Source organism: Alternaria atra, assembly GCF_907166805.1.
Source record: "Alternaria atra isolate CS162 genome assembly, contig: 29, whole genome shotgun sequence".
Classification (NCBI taxonomy): Eukaryota; Fungi; Ascomycota; class Dothideomycetes; order Pleosporales; family Pleosporaceae; genus Alternaria; species Alternaria atra.
In genome coordinates this window covers 608,275-624,189 of record NW_025091327.1, presented here as the reverse complement: position 1 = coordinate 624,189, position 15,915 = coordinate 608,275, and the positions used below count along the sequence as shown (strand labels likewise).

General features: G+C 50.9%; 4 protein-coding genes across 4 annotated transcripts; 3 read left to right on the top strand and 1 right to left on the bottom strand.

Annotated features, from left to right (window-relative positions):
- Positions 1–181: 181 nt before the first annotated feature.
- ALTATR162_LOCUS8495 (uncharacterized protein) lies at positions 182–8,968 on the bottom strand (the record flags this gene model as incomplete). Its single annotated transcript, XM_043316125.1, has 7 exons — positions 182–3,132; positions 3,181–3,776; positions 3,827–4,315; positions 5,450–8,409; positions 8,456–8,556; positions 8,611–8,761; positions 8,894–8,968. The coding sequence occupies 7 exons, from the start codon at positions 8,966–8,968 to the stop codon at positions 182–184; spliced, it is 7,323 nt and encodes a 2,440-aa protein (XP_043172060.1).
- Positions 8,969–10,429: 1,461 nt separating this feature from the next.
- ALTATR162_LOCUS8494 (uncharacterized protein) lies at positions 10,430–12,597 on the top strand (the record flags this gene model as incomplete). The annotated part of the gene is made up of 10 exons (XM_043316124.1): positions 10,430–10,696; positions 10,752–10,944; positions 10,992–11,100; positions 11,157–11,253; positions 11,341–11,375; positions 11,431–11,532; positions 11,584–11,871; positions 11,930–11,951; positions 12,007–12,214; positions 12,269–12,597. 10 exons carry the CDS (start codon positions 10,430–10,432, stop codon positions 12,595–12,597), a joined length of 1,650 nt encoding a protein of 549 aa, XP_043172059.1.
- A 315-nt stretch (positions 12,598–12,912) lies between these two features.
- Positions 12,913–14,172, top strand: ALTATR162_LOCUS8493 (uncharacterized protein; the record flags this gene model as incomplete). The annotated part of the gene is made up of 4 exons (XM_043316123.1): positions 12,913–12,967; positions 13,016–13,273; positions 13,321–14,052; positions 14,105–14,172. 4 exons carry the CDS (start codon positions 12,913–12,915, stop codon positions 14,170–14,172), a joined length of 1,113 nt encoding a protein of 370 aa, XP_043172058.1.
- A 411-nt stretch (positions 14,173–14,583) lies between these two features.
- On the top strand, positions 14,584–15,613 carry ALTATR162_LOCUS8492 (uncharacterized protein; the record flags this gene model as incomplete). The annotated part of the gene is made up of 4 exons (XM_043316122.1): positions 14,584–14,656; positions 14,722–15,085; positions 15,209–15,448; positions 15,502–15,613. The coding sequence occupies 4 exons, from the start codon at positions 14,584–14,586 to the stop codon at positions 15,611–15,613; spliced, it is 789 nt and encodes a 262-aa protein (XP_043172057.1).
- Between the last annotated feature and the right edge of the window lie 302 nt (positions 15,614–15,915).

Here is a 15,915-nt window from a genome sequence, read left to right as displayed (position 1 = left end):
AACACGAGCGTCATAGGCCAGCCAAAAACGCCAGCAAACCCTTCCTGCATCCTGTGGCGCATATTCCGTGGCGCTCATGTCACTCTTAATACTGGTTTGACCATGCTAAATCCTACCGTAGTCCCCGGTTACAATTTTCGGAAAGCTTGCTCTTTGCACTTCTCGAGTCACCGCTTTTCCGTCAGTCCGTCTCAGTTTCTGCTATTAAACTGAAGTCCAAATCCAACAGCTCTCCGTAATGCGTAACGCCTGCTTCGGTTTCGACGGCTCCTACCTCGATTTCTGCAGCCATGGCTGATTCAGCATGCTTCTTTTGTCGATTCGGAATGCCTTGTTGGATACATAAAGAGTCTAGCTGCCGTGTGACGGTGGCTCCAGTTGCAATCTTGCCCAATTCACTAGGGAAGAGCCAGGGGAAGGAGATCAATGGCATGTGTTCGGGCTCCATGGGTCGCACTGGAACTTGTTGACCACCGACAGTCTTCGTCTTCGTATGACACTCGGATAGTGCCACTTCCATCTCTTTAGCGGTAACCGTATACATCGCGGCAACAAATTTCCCTAGGCGGCTCCCGTCTGCTACGCCTTCAACAGCTAGTCCTGCAGCAAATCGACACTCTTCTCGGTATTGCGACTTTAATGCCCCAATAGTCCTACCAAATTCTTCTGCGAATTTGTAGTCACGGCTTTCATGATTGTGTAAAATGACGAAGACCGACCAGGCTTCAAATTCGGTTCGAATGCCATGCTTGGCCATCAAACGTCGCAATGATTCGTCGTATGAGACCTTGACTTCCTTAGCTTTGGTCAACAAATCATCTTCGAGTTCGAATTCGAAGGCTCCTAAGATGCGCTTGTCGAACGGATTCTCCCACTGCGGCTTGAAGTCCACCAACTGTACTTGATCGTAAAGCATTCCCAGTACCTTCTCTGAGTGATAGATCCGGTGTTCAGGAAAATGCTTCTTGCCCATGAAATGCGGCCACTTCATTGGCCTCAGCTCACGGGTCATCTCAGCTGGCAAACCGCTCTTTGGAAAATCGACCGCCTTGGAATGGAGTTCAGCTAAGGAAAGGCACTTCTCATCGTTCACACCGTCGGCTTGGAGGTCGGCTTGTGCTAGATGTGCGTGTGCTATCTGACCAAGAGAGTCGTTCTTCATGTAGGTAACGAAGAAGTCAGCAATATGCGAAGCCGTGATTGGGTCTTCAGTTTCGATGGGCTTCTCAGCTGCGAAATTCATAGGTGGTACGTTGACCATGCCGGGTATCAGATCAGCGTCCCATAGTACCATGTAATCGTCTCCGTCAAGGTCACCACCTGAGCACATATTGGCGAGATCCCGATCCCCGGTCTGAGGCAACACAACAACATTCTTGAGGTGATGGAGTCCTGGTACGTCCACGGCGCGAACCACCCGGAGATCTCCTGGATGTAGTGATGGATTTCGTGCCAAGATACACACGCCCTCAATAATCTTGTAGTGACCCTTCTTGCTTGTGTCATCGACTTGCAAGAAGATCTCCGGTAGTGTCGCTAGTTTCTCATGCTTCGTAGCGTTAGGTCGAGACTGCGGATCGTTTAAGTGGCCTTGGAGCGTCGCTGTCTCATCAACACAACCGAGTACGAAAGCACCATCTTCGATGGCGATACGAGCCTTCTCTTTAAGGTTTTTGATAGTACAAGCCCTCCAGACCTTGAGAAGGGACATGAGAAAGGGATCTTTAGCTTTCATAAATCCACCTAGAACCATGCCTGCCATCGTTAGAGTAGTCTGGTTCATGTCGATGTGCTTTCGGAGCTTCTGCAAGGCAACCCCCTCATCTGTCATGGCGTTTTCGTAGTCATTGATCATCTCTTGCTGCTTCCTGATAACAATGGAATCGGGAACACCAAGGTATGACAAGACAACAATGATCTGACGGTTGAAGAATGGGGTGGCAAGGGACGACGACCGGATGATCTCGAGACCGTTGTGGGGTGCCACAAACTTCAGTTGGCTTGGTCTGATGTGAACCTCGGGGCCAGTAATCTTGGGATCGAGCGCAAGTACTCCTTTGCAACCACCAAGACGAAACTGGAATAGAGATGGTGGATCATCAAATGCATGGGCCAATCCAAGCTCTTGGGCGGCCATCTGGGCTAAGAAAAGCGATATCTTGCCGACGCCGTCCGTGAAAGTATAATCGCTGCGTATGATATCAGGGATAGCTATAACCCTGACGTTATCCCGCATCGCGCGAGTGGTTGAGAAGCATTGACCGAGACGAGCACCGAATTTGGCCACAGTCTTGATATGACTGAAGTCCCCTAGTGAGACGCGAATGTCATCGGCGGATTTAGATGAAGTAGGAGCGTAAAAGTATGCGCCATGTTCGCGAAATTGTGAGTTGCCAAATGCTAGGAACTCATAGTACCTTCCCGCGACGACGATGCCGTGGTTCATGGCACGACGTACCCTGTCAAACGTAGCCTCGGCCCTTCCGTTAGGCATGTTGCGCAGCTGACCTTCTGTCTTCTCATCAGAGAATTTTACTCGGATGAACCGATCGCTGTCCGCAGCATGCTTGCGGATGATGCGATTTGAGGTTTCCATAATAGGCGATGCGATGTGCATCATGGTCGGAGTGATTGTGACCGATCGCTGGAGGACGCAGTAACTAGGAACCTTCTTTACAAGGCCCTTAACCCGGATGCTGAATATTTCCACCGGGTCATAGTAGATATGCTGTTTTTCAACAACTTTCTCAAGTATATAGACGGCACGGTGAGGATCCATTGCCACAAGCTTCTCTAAAAAGTCGCTCGTGATGCTAAGTTCTTTCAAATAGCCGTTCGACAGGCAAGCCTCGAGCTGGTACCGGACTGGAAAGCTTAGGTGAACTTGACCAGCGAAGAGGTCGTCGAAAACTGATCCCTTCGAAGTGGGCATCGGTTCGAGATGCGGGTGGGTGCCGGATATCTCTTCCTGTAGCAATGACCATAGAGGCGACGCAGCATGTTCTTTGACTGTGTACTCGCCAAGATCCTCAATCAGCACTCCGTGGTCGGCGAGTGCATCACTGAAGTCCTTGAACTTGGGCCCAGTCATCACCGTTGCATCAAAGGTCAAGCGAAAACTGGTCCATCGGCCTGAAGTAGTCAGTTGGGTGTTCATCAGGAATGACAGGTAAGACTTACCAATATCAATGACAGCGGTGTTCTTGTGATTCATCAACGGTGAAGCCTGGAGTTTCTTCCTGATCGTGTTGTTGATTATATCAGTCGCTCGGAACCAAGTATTCCAGTCATTCCAGAACCTTTCTCTGGAAAAGCTGGTATGCTGCGTTCCATCCTCAAGATATTCACCTTCTTTCCTCTGCATGTAGAATTGCGGTGGAGATTCGAATGGAATTATCAGAGTTGGCTGGTCAGTGGCACTGTCGGTGACCTTATAGATACGCGAGAGCAGAGCAATTGGTAAAAGAAAGCGAAATTTACGCATCTCGTTATCCATGTTGATGGAAAACTGGATGTCGAGCTCTTTACGAACGAGGTTCAACATCATGCGGACACCATCTGGCGAACGCAGGGTACGCATAACGATCATGCTCTTGTCTGCCACCGTGATACCGAAATCGATCCCTTGCACTGGCATAACATTGAACTCGTAGTAGGTCTTTGCAGGGTTGGCAGGGCTCGGAACGGTCTTGACTTCTGGAGAGAGTATCTCAGATCCTAGGAGAGCGACACCGACATGTATGTTTCGATGCGGTATGTCTTTGAGGGGAGGAGGCCTATAAGATGGAAGTTAGAGTGTATTCGTCTTCACAAGACGTATACTTACCGGAAGACGACATAAGCGGTATTGTCTCGCATGCCAGGGACCATGTCGACCCTGAAGACTGTGCCGAACGACGACATTGCGTGGTACACGTCTTTTATCCAATATTGCTTGGGTATGCCTGACAGCCTGATCTTTTCTTCCTGAAGATGGGCCCAGTTCTGGGCTCTACCACTCAAGGTTGGTCGGTGTGAATTGCGCTGATCAACTGAGTTGTAGCGTGGGCGATTGCCTCCATATTGAGGTGATGCTTGAGTAAAATGTCTTGGTGGGCTGGTAATTGGTGATCTCGCGACGTAGGTCTCGTTGATGCTGTGGCCGTTCAAGTTAAAGGAGGAGAGCTGTTTAGCTGGCGTAACGGGTGAGTCCACGCGGGCTGGAGAATTGATTAACTGTTCAGGAGTTTTCATGCGAGTATGAAGTGCCTGGGTAGATTGAGAGGCTAAAGCGGGCTTGAGAGTTGGCCTGTTCTGGTTGTACTGGCCATTAGAACTACCAGAGCTGTCAGAGTATGTGCGATCACCGCCTCTATTAGCACGATATCCGCCACGGCCACCGCGTTGATTGCCGCGGTACATATTGCGGGTGCCGAATGATTTCTCACTGTTGGAGCTCGTCTCTGATTTCTGTTTACTATGTTGAATCGGTTCTCGCCCCGGAGTATAGGATCGCGCTGATGTGGAACAGCTGGTGTTCAAGGCAGGAGTTGAGTCAATGGGATATTGGTCAAGAAGATGACGATCCATGTTTGTTTGTCAATGTACTTGCCCTCGCTCTAGCCCTCAGGGAATGACGGTAGGAATGAGAGGTGGCGGCAACGAGCGGCCAAATCGAGAGTGACCGCTACTTCAGGAAGGCCCACTCTAGCGGTGCCGAAGCGACTGCTTATGGAATTTTGGAAGCGTATACTGACGGCACCCAGTCTTTGAGAGGCTGAAATGAGAGGACGGGGACTTCTGTTTGCTTGGGATGGGCAGGCAATGGAACAAGCGTTTGCTTGTAGCCGTTCTGCATCCGGTAGGAGCGAGTCGCGACACCTGTGCTCGATATTTGCGTGATGACGTCGGACTGAGGATTATGTGAGTTGGGAGCTGAAGGGTCGCCTGCAGTTGGAAGGATTTTGGAATAGATGTATTAGATAAGACAATGTCTCAGCGCAGTTGAGGTAGATAGAAAGCCTTGGAGGAGCAGTTGTATGAGGAAGGTGCGGGGTCAAATCCAGAGCTGCTACTTGACAACGTGCCTGAGCTGAGACGAGAAAGGTGCAAATGAGGAGCGAGCTAAGAGCTTGAAAGGTACTGGTTGGTGTGATGGCGAGTGACGGGAAGGCACATGGGAAGAAAGCGGGTAGCCGTAAGGTACAAAGACTAAGAAAACGTCAAACAGAGAGACCGAAGGGGAATTGGGATTTAGCGAACAAGAAAATGCTAGTAGTGCGGTAAAGCTGGTAGAAGGTAAAAGTAAAGTCAAGACCTCATGTAAGGATAGACCGTTGGGTATCTCAGAACTGTTAAATGTCTCGTGCGCCATGTATCCAAGTGTCGGTATTCAATGCGCAAAGGAGAACTGATAGCTGACTGCCTCGCCTTCCTGCCATGCCATGTAATACCATACCCTCTTACTCACAGTTCGGTCATAGTCTCATCGTCTTCCACCGGCATGCGCCCAGTCCCTGACATAAAGCCTGGAGTAAGTGGTGTGCCTGTTGTAAACTCGTCGTCGATGTCGAAATCTGTCTGTTCAAGAGGCTGAAGGCTACCTCTGGGCTTCCTGACTGACCCAAACTCACTAGCAGGGTCTTCTCCCTCGCCATCTGGCAACGTGAACCCAGCGGCTGTGTGGCGGCGGTTCGGCGACACTGGCCTCAGGGCCCGCTTACTTGATGATGATTTGTGTGGGTGCGAGACTGGCTTGGAGATCATATCGGGCTTCTGAGTGTAGGGCGTTTGCATCGTTGGCACTTTGAACGCTGGCCTCGGCTTGGCACGCTTTGGTGTCGGCCCACCGCCTTGGGAGGAGTTCGAGTCGGCCGATGACGGGAAAGATGCATTTTCAACATTTTCCATGGCTTTATCAGATAGTCCCTGAGCATTTGACCTAGCCTTCGGCATGTCCTCTTGAGTGTTGATAGCCGACTTGCGTCGTCTGTGAGTTCGCGGCTCTCGTGTGTTTTGGGGCTGAACAATCTCCTTGTAAGTTCGAGAAGCGGGTCGAGCGGGCAACAAATGCATGGCCATCATCTTCCGAGCGGTTCTAAATTCTTCAAGTTCCTCTTCCTGCTCTTTGCAGAACTCATCAAGCTCTTGAATCCTTATCTCTAATGGTGGTATCAAGGCTTGAAGATGCTGAACATCGCTACGTGTCTTCTCGTGATCATATCTTTCCTGTTCAACGCTGCCTTGAGCATTGTGTAGCTGAGCTTCTAGCTCTTTGCGTTCGATTTCAGCTTTCGATGTGGCAGCTCCCAGATCATTGGCATGCTTTGCTACAAGCTCTCTCATCGTTTCTGCCGACGTTTCTTCGAGCTCATGGTAACTCGTCCGCAAGACGTGTAACTGTCGGAGTGCATCCTCAAGCTCTGCTTCTTTCTCTTCTAAGTGATGCTGGTGCTCTGTTACTTGCGCTTCAAGCCGTACAATGTTTTCCGATTGGCGAGAAGCATTTGCACGCTCCTGTTCAAGCAAACCCTCAACTTCGTGGCTATGATTCTGGTACTGCTCGCACTGAGTTGTGAGGTCTTCATAGTCTTTCTTGTGCTGCACCTGAGATTCCCTGAGCTGCTCTATAGTGAGGCTCAGCTCGTGAATCTTCTCATCGCGAGCGCCGATGGCCTTTTCGTACTGGAGCATCGTTGAGCGAAGCTCTGACTCCACTGTGCTCAATCTTTCGTGAGCGGCATTCAAAGCCTCAGTTGCATTCCGCTCTGACGCCTCCAGAGAGATCTCTACTTCTTGTAATCTGGAATATGTTTGCTCCTTCTCCTTCGCTAACTCGGACTTCTGTTGCTCTAAATGCTGTTGGTCATCCTTCATATCTTGCAGTTCCTTGTCCAGGCCATCTATATGATCGATATAGTCCTGTCTTTCTTGGTGTAATGACTCGATTTGCTCTTCGAGATGAACAGTTTTTTCTTGAAGTTTGATGGACTTCTCCTTCTCCAGCCGTAGCGGCTCTTCGACTGTGTTGCAACGTGCCTCGAGATCACTGCATATCTGTGCCATGGAGCGCATGACGGCATCTCGCTGATATTTGCTTTGGCTTTCTAGCTCCGAATCGAGTCGCTTCCTCCAATCCTCTAGGTGCTCGCCCGTGTATTGCGTGCTTGCTTCTTGGAAGAGAGAAATTGAAGGTTGGTTCAAACTCTCTGCCGAGTGCAAGCAAGCATTCGATACTGAAGGAAGGTTTCGCTGTTTCTTGATAAGAGCAGTGATGAGGGTATGCGGTATCGTTGACTCTCCCGGTTGCGCCGTGAGAGTGATGGTGAGTAACGAAGCAATCGTGGCAGCGACTAATCGCCTACGGACTGATGCTGAATGTGTACAGCAGCCGGTGCCTTCTTTTGTTACAACAGGATGAGCTAGGTTCGCAAGTTTCTCTTGCAAGGTCTTCGATGACAGTGCACGCAGCACAGTAGTTCGTAAGATGCCAGATGTCATCGTAGCAGTGGCCAGCTCATCGATAGTATCAATAAGATTAGATGCCTCATGGGAGCCTGGCTGCGAAGCACACGCTTCTAAAATGCCTGATACGAGTGCTACTATGGTGCCCTCTTTGATCTGCACTGCATAGACCGGCAGCGAGACTGCAAGAAGCTCGACAAAGCTTTCGGGCTCTGCTACACGAGGAGCCTCCAATATACACGTCTCGTAGCGTGCGACGATGTCTTGCGGTAAGCTCTGGGGATTCGAGAGTACGCCAAGGAACGACAGAGCCTCCAGCTGAACAGGTACACTCGCGCCGGAGTTTTGTACTTTGGAAAAACACTTGCTGTACAGGGTGACTGCCGAATTGCTAGACCGGGGCCAGTTATTCTTTACGTCTTGGCCAATGAACTGTAAAGCTCTAGATGCAATGCGAATGCCTTCGACTGCCTCTTCATCCTTCATCCCTCCTCGAAGAACCCACACCACGTTCAAACAGGTCAGCTCAATGGTCTTGTATGAGTCTTTCGTTGAACCAAACAACTTTTGGCCTGAAGGTGTTGCCCAATGTTGTCTCAGCCTTTCCGTAGATGTCGGCTCCTCATCAGTAGGCAGACCTTGCAGACCCTCAACTCCTTCAGGATGCTCTGTGATGAGCACTATACCTTCTGCCCATAGGAAAAGCATAGAGGACTGTATAACTCTCTTCGATCTGAGTATATTGCACAACTCTGTGTCAAACCGCTGCTTCAAGTCCCTCGGAAGAAGACTGTAGAGTCGACGACATGCTCCATTGAGCATGCGATACACTGATCTCAGTGTATCGTAGTTGGGTTGCTGTGTAGCGTTTTCGAAAACATTAAGGAAGAAGGTCTGTGCTACAGCAGGCAAAGGTATCGCCTCAGGCAGTGGACGAGAGAGCAGGAGCACACATAGCTCGGCGTGCTACATAGAGTTAGTCGGGGATGTACCTTGAAGTTTGCGTACTCACCTGCTCGAAGTCGGACTTGGATGAGTTTGCCTTCTTCAGCAGAGAATGAAGTAGTGTTGGTTTCAGGACCAGTAGCTCATCTCGAAATTCTGGCGCATGACCTGGATCATGTAGTCAGCTCGATTGCGTCCCTGGTATCAGGGCAGAGTGCCTACACAAAAGATGCAGCACATGCAACGTGTAAGCACTCAGAGGCAGTGCATCGAAGACGATTCTGGCCAGCCTGTTCACCGCACAAGGTGACCGGTCTTGGACGCATGATCGGATAGTCGGTACGTCTGCGCGAGCCAGAAGATCAGATAGGTTCTGTGGAATCTCGCGTCAGCTCATCAATGATGGGATGCATATGCAGCGAGTCATGTGCTCGAATTTGGGGGCATGCTAGTAGTGCGACGCGAGGATGCATTGGGCGTTGGGAAGATGAGGGGCAACACGTACGGATAGCGAAGGGGGGTACAGACACTCGATAATCCTTGTCAGTTCGGATGTCAACTCTGCGCTGATATCCGCCATGTCCGCTGAGTTGACTTGAGTTCGGATATGGGCCGAATAATCGTTGTGGAGCGCGTTTGTTGTGCATATGGGATGCGAACGTGTTTGCTGCCACGTTCGCCCGACAACCGAACTAGGCGCCGAGATCACCGACTTCCGTATTGGTATCAATGCACGCGACCATGCAACATCTCGCATCCTGTGCTCGCACATCCACATACACATCCATGGATGTTTGTCCCTTGACGTCAGCCATCTACGGATCGTACAGCCGCTGTGCGCAATATTGCTAGTCTTGCAGGCGTGGCGGGGCTTGTTCTATTCTCCGCTTCCATATTGCCTCCCATTGGCGGTAATAGATTGTACGCTTTTTTGCTTTTGGCAGCTCCCTCTGCCTTGCGCTTAATAGCGCTCTACGATGCCGCTCAAGGGAGACATATACGGCATTGCGCTCCAGTAGCATAAACCTGCCTACCTAGAAGCTGTAGCCGTTGCCGCGGCATTTACAAACCCCCCCGGGTGTTCCGTCTTCACCGACAAGCAGAAGCCTAAGATCGCGCGTGGGGTGTAGCAAACGTCCATATGCAGCATGTTCCCCCCACTCACTCGATTGTCAGCCAGCAGCTTGGCTGCACAGACAAGAGGAGTAGGTTTAGTGAGGTAATCGTATCACAGTCGTCCAATCGACCAGGGCAGGTCTGCCGCATCCCTCAGCTGCTCCACAAGGCTTCCAAGCTTCGCTCTTGAGCCTCAAAAGCCATGGGCATCGGATGTCGAGGTAGGCGATCGTTCCTGGCATACGCCTCTTCTGCCACCTATCTTGACCTCGAAACGAAAGCATACATTGCAGAAGCGCACCTCGCAAAGTTCCAGATCCACAGCTGCGGTCCTCGTCTGCAGCCGTTCGGGCCCTAGCGAACGCCTCGTCACGCGACGGCATGTCGTTCGGAATGTCATCCAGCGTCACCTGTCGCCACGATGCATCTCGAACCAACACATTTGCTTGTCATCGCCCTGGTCTTCCCCGCAACCACCTTGCGTGTGTCCAAGCCCCCCTTGCAGGTGATCATGCACGACTTCATTTGCTGCGTGAGCCGAAAAATTTGATACATAAAATCGGGAATCTAGTCAGCCTCCCACGCTATCACTGGTCCATCCCACGAATACTGGGACATGTATTGCGACTTTACCTGTGCGCTGGCCAACGATGCTCAAAGCGATGCCCGAAAGAACAATCGCGCCAATTGCGTTTAGACTGAAATATCTCTCCCCGCTCTCACTATGCTTGCCGTCCGGCCTCTAGATCCACATAATGTGTAAGGCAGCCTTGCTACTATCCTCTACTCTACTCTTCCATCACCCTAGTTCGGTAAATGCGTCCTGATCCATACTTAGCGAAAGTGGGTTCGACTTTTCGTTCTATCAACCATCTCAACAACTGATTGCATCTTTCTTTCTTTCCCCTTCGCTATCAATTTCGTCATGTTCCGCCAGCCAACAGCGCGACTGAGGCAAATAGTCTCACCTTTGCTCAAGCGTGGCGCTCGAGCACGTACCGGAGGCGAGCAGACATTCAAATCCAAACAATTCCAACAACCCTTTTGGAACTCGGGAAGGGTCCTGCTGTTTTCTGCAGTTACCGGCACAACTACATACTTCTACGGCGCCAACGATGAACCTCATAGGATTCAAATGCCATGGCTCAAGTCTTCAGGGCCCCAATATGCGTCCAAATACGAGATGGAGAAGGTAGGTTCTCGAGTCGTGCAAAGATTCGCACGGATCGGTCACTCACCTGATGCAGGCAATTGAAGAATTGAGGACGACGCTCGGAGAAGATGCAATTAGTACCGACGATGAAGATTTGCACAGACACGGATACTCAGAATGGTCTTCCATCAACATCGACCAGCTCCCAGTCGCGGTAGCATACCCAAAGTCCACTGAAGAGTGTGCCTCGATCGCCAAAGTTTGCTACAAATACAAGATACCCATGAGTATGTTAACGAGGACACACGAAGGGGCGGGCGTTGATAGTGTACAGTTCCCTACTCTGGAGGATCAAGCCTGGAGGCCAACTTCTCGGCTCCATTCGGTGGCATGAGCATCGACTTTTCATTCATGGACCAGATCATAGCTCTGCATGAAGATGAGTAGGTTTGCGATTTTCCCAGCATGCCAAATCGACGATACTGACGTGGACACGTAGTATGGATGTGGTAGTTCAGCCTTCCGTACCCTGGATGAGTCTCAACGACCAGATCAAAGACTCGGGTCTATTTTTCCCAGTTGATCCTGGCCCATCGGTACGTCATCATATGTTACACTGCTTTGCAATCAACATCCGGTAGCCCGAACACGGAAATCCGAATTCATGTTAACGGACGTGGCAGGCTCGAATTGGAGGCATGGTGGGTACAAGCTGCAGGTAAGGTCACAGATAGTTAGTGACATGGTCCCAATCGCTAAACTAAATATCCCAGTGGGACCAACGCGGTGCGATACGGCACGATGAAGGATTGGGTCATCAATCTGACCGTAGTCCTTGCAGACGGCACAGTCATCAAGACAAGACGCAGGCCCAGGTATGCAAAGTTGTTACATTTTTCAATATGAGACAGACTAACGATCTCTAGAAAATCTTCGGCCGGATACAATCTTACCAATCTCTTCGTTGGCTCCGAAGGAACACTCGGCATAGTGACTGAGATCACTTTGAAACTCGCTGTGGTACCACAAGAAACCAGCGTTGCAGTTGTGACCTTTCCAACAATCCGAGATGCTGCAGCAGCAGCTTCCAAGGTGTTGCGCGCCGGGATCCCAGTGGCTGCGATGGAAATTATGGATGACGTGCAAATGGGTGTGATCAACAAAGCCGGATCAACGACCAAGAAGTGGAAAGAATTACCAACCATGTTCTTCAAGTGAGTTTCCAGAACAACCTTTTCGCATGTGAAAGCACGAGCTAAGAGCCGCAAACAGATTCTCGGGAACCAAGGCAGGGGTATGTCAGCCCTATGCGATCTGCAATTACCCAGAATGGAACTGACTGCATACAGGTACAGGAGAACATTGAGCTGGTAAAGTCCATTTCCAAGAAACACAAAAGTGGAGACTTTGAGTTTGCTGTCAGCGCAGAGGAGCAGAAGACATTATGGTCAGCGCGCAAGGAGTCTCTGTGGAGCATGTTGGCGCTCCGTCGCGAAGGTGACGAGGTGTGGTCAACAGATGTTGCTGTGCCTATTTCCAGACTGCCCGACATTATCGGTGTGTTGTCACGCTAAGTTCGACGTTGAAGCAGGGTTGCTGATTTGTCGACAGAAATCTCCAAGAAGGAAATGGACGACCTCGGCCTTTTCGCGAGTATCTTGGGTCATATCGGAGACGGCAACTTCCACGAAAGCATCATGTACAACAGCAAGGATCCCAAGGAGAGAGCAGCCGTCGAGAAATGCGTTCACGATATGGTCGACCGTGCGCTTGAGATGGAGGGCACATGTACCGGCGAGCACGGCATCGGCCTGGGGAAGAAAGCATCATTGCAGAAGGAGCTTGGTCTCGAGACCATTAACGTAATGAGAAGCATCAAAGGCGCGTTGGATCCGTACTGGCTCATGAACCCGGGAAAGATCATGGACGCTCAAGCGTAGAACTGCATGTCAACACGGCACTTTTCTTTTCATTTCTGATTCTCGGCAAGCATCCATAGGGCGGATGTCTGACATTTCGATGCACCTACTAGGGGCATACATAGATCTCTTAGCATTTCCATCATGGGTGTCATTCTAGTTCGGTAATAAAAAGCATGATGTATGGCAAGAAATAAGACCAATGCGAGCGTTCGAGATGCGGACATGGAGACCTCCGTGATCGGCTGGTGTCGCGTTTTCCACCCCACCCCCCGCGTCATACCTGAACTTTATGAACTTCATTGACTCAATTTCTCAATTCCAGTAACAACCACAATGGACGCTGAAAAGTTTACATCTCAAAGCAAGAGCTTTCCCAAGAAGAAGTGCGGTTAGTACAACTTCCCACTTGAGGAGTTATTGACTGACTCAACCGCAGGTGTGCTCGGCGCGACTGGCTCAGTCGGCCAACGCTTCATCCTCCTTCTCGCACTACACCCACACTTCGAACTACACGCTGTCGGAGCCTCTGAGCGATCAGCTGGCAAAAAATACAAGGATGCCGTCAAGTGGAAGCAGGCGCTGCCTTTCTCCGAGCGTATTGGAGAATTGGTAGTGAAGAAATGCACGCCTGAAGAGTTCAAGGACTGTGACATGGTCTTCTCTGGTCTCGACAGCGATGTTGCTGGAGATGTTGGTAAGTGAGCACTATGCGCTCAGAGTACGAATCCTGATGCGTTATAGAAATGGCCTTTCTCAAGTCCGAACTCGCCGTCTTCTCCAACGCAAAGAACTACCGCCGCGATCCTCTCGTACCGCTCGTCGTACCCACCGTAAACCTCCCTCATCTCGACGTCATCAAGCACCAGAGACAACACTACAAGCTGGAGAAGGGTTTCCTCGTTTGCAACTCGAACTGCGCAGTCATCGGCCTCGTCATACCCTTCGCAGCGCTACAAGCGAAGTTCGGTCCCATAGACCAGGTCTCAGTCGTCACAATGCAGGCCGTGTCTGGCGCGGGCTACCCTGGCGTAAGCAGCATGGACATCATCGACAACGTCGTACCCTTCATATCAGGCGAGGAAGACAAGCTCGAGACGGAGGCATCCAAGATCCTAGGTAGCGTCAACGACGACATCACAGGATTCGTAGATCAGCCCATGAAGGTCTCCGCAGCATGCAATCGCGTGCCAGTACTAGACGGCCACGTTGCATGCGTATCGCTACGCTTCCAACGTCGTCCAGCACCAAGCGCAGAAGAAGTCAAGCAGGCGATGCGTGAGTACGTGTCTGATGCGCAGAAGCTGGGATGCCCATCTGCACCCAAGAATGCCATTGCGGTTATGGAGGAGCCAGATAGGCCGCAACCAAGGCTAGACAGGGAGACAGATAGGGGATATGCTGTCAGTGTGGGCCGGATAAGGGAGGATGAGGCGGGCATCTTTGATCTCAAGTTCGTCGCGCTTAGCCACAACAGTAAGTCTAATTTGCACGTGAAAGTATTCAGGATATCGCTAACTATACGCAGCCGTCATTGGAGCGGCGGGATCGTCGATATTGAACGCAGAAGCGGCAGTACTGAAGGGCTACGCCTAGTGTTGAAACCAAAAGATACAATTCAGATCCAAGAAATGTTCATTTGCACAACTCCCAAAATTGAGAAGTGTCTAACAATTGAGTGCTTTTTGAACATGATGTGAGATGAGACATCGATGATACTGTTTCAAGCTCCAAAAAGATGTCATCTTAATGCCAGCAGCTAGAACGATGCTTCGCTGTAGCTCGATGATCATGGTACGACATTTCATAATTATTCGGGTGGAACAATCTACATTGATGTTGCGCTGGTGATGGTCGGGATTCAGAGACACCTGCGTTGGGCTTGGCGGCGCTAGTCCCTCGCCTAGCACACGCGCTAGTGATGAATATTGATTCTCAGTCGAACTCTTGCTTTTCGACGACAGGACTTCCGACAACCTCGACGACTAACCTCACATAACAGTCAACATGGCCCGTGGACCCGTCAAGCACCAGAAGCGCCTCAGCGCGCCCTCGCACTGGCTCCTGGACAAGCTGTCCGGTACGCTCAACCTCCGCAACCGACGCAGAAATGGACATGGCGAGATCAAAACTGACGAGTTCCAGGTGCCTACGCTCCCAAGGCCTCCCCCGGTCCTCACAAGCTCCGCGACTCCCTTCCCTTGATCATCTTCCTCCGTAACCGCTTGAAGTATGCGCTCAACGCCCGCGAGGTCAACGCCATTCTCATGCAGCGCCTCGTCAAGGTTGACGGCAAGGTCCGCACCGACTCGACCTTCCCCTCTGGATTGATGGATGTCATTTCCATTGAGAAGACCGGCGAGAACTTCCGCCTGATCTACGACACCAAGGGCCGCTTCACCGTCCACAGGATAACAGACGAGGAGGCACAATACAAGCTCGGCAAGGTCAAGCGCGTCCAGCTTGGCAAGGGCGGAATTCCCTACTTGGTTACGCACGATGCGCGAACGTAAGTTCCCGCTCTATCAGCCGTTGGACCACAGTTTGGGCTAGGTGTCTGAGGGAAACCTCTTTCACCAGGCATACGACCAGGGTCTGGCTATGTCAGAATTGCTGCTAAAATTTTGTGTAGAATCCGCTACCCCGACCCAGCCATCAAGGTCAACGACACCGTCAAGGTCGACCTCGCCACTGGCAAGATCACCGACTTCATCAAGTTCGACACTGGTGTCATTGTCATGGTTACCGGTGGTCGTAACATGGGTCGTGTCGGTGTCATCACTCACCGTGAGCGCCACGACGGAGGCTTCAACATTGTCCACTTGAAGGATGCCGTTGACAACGAGTTCACCACTCGTGAGTCCAACGTTATGTAAGTTGGACATGCGATTACGAAGCAGAATACTCTCTAATATTTTTTCTTAGCATCATTGGAAAGGAGAAGCCATGGATCTCGCTGCCCAAGGGTAAGGGTGTCAAGCTCTCCATTGCTGAGGAGCGTGACCGACGCAGGGCGTACGCCATCGCTGGCAACTAAACGTGTCGCGGGCGTAGATGTAGGTTAGCATATGAAGTACCCATGAGTTCATGACCATAGGTGCAGGACTCGGATCCTAAAATTCAGGCGTTCGTGATTACCTGTGGGGAGGTTGATCGGATCTGGAGTATCTGCATTTCCATACGAATACCATGTGAGGTCTGAGAATCAAGAAAATAAACACTTCAGTCTTTCCCCAATGAATTGCTTTGAACGAGCATGCTATACGTGGAGCCGCGCAGGCCTTGTGACGGCTCGGATCGTCTTGTACCGAACGAGGTAGATGCGAAAAGCGTCAAACA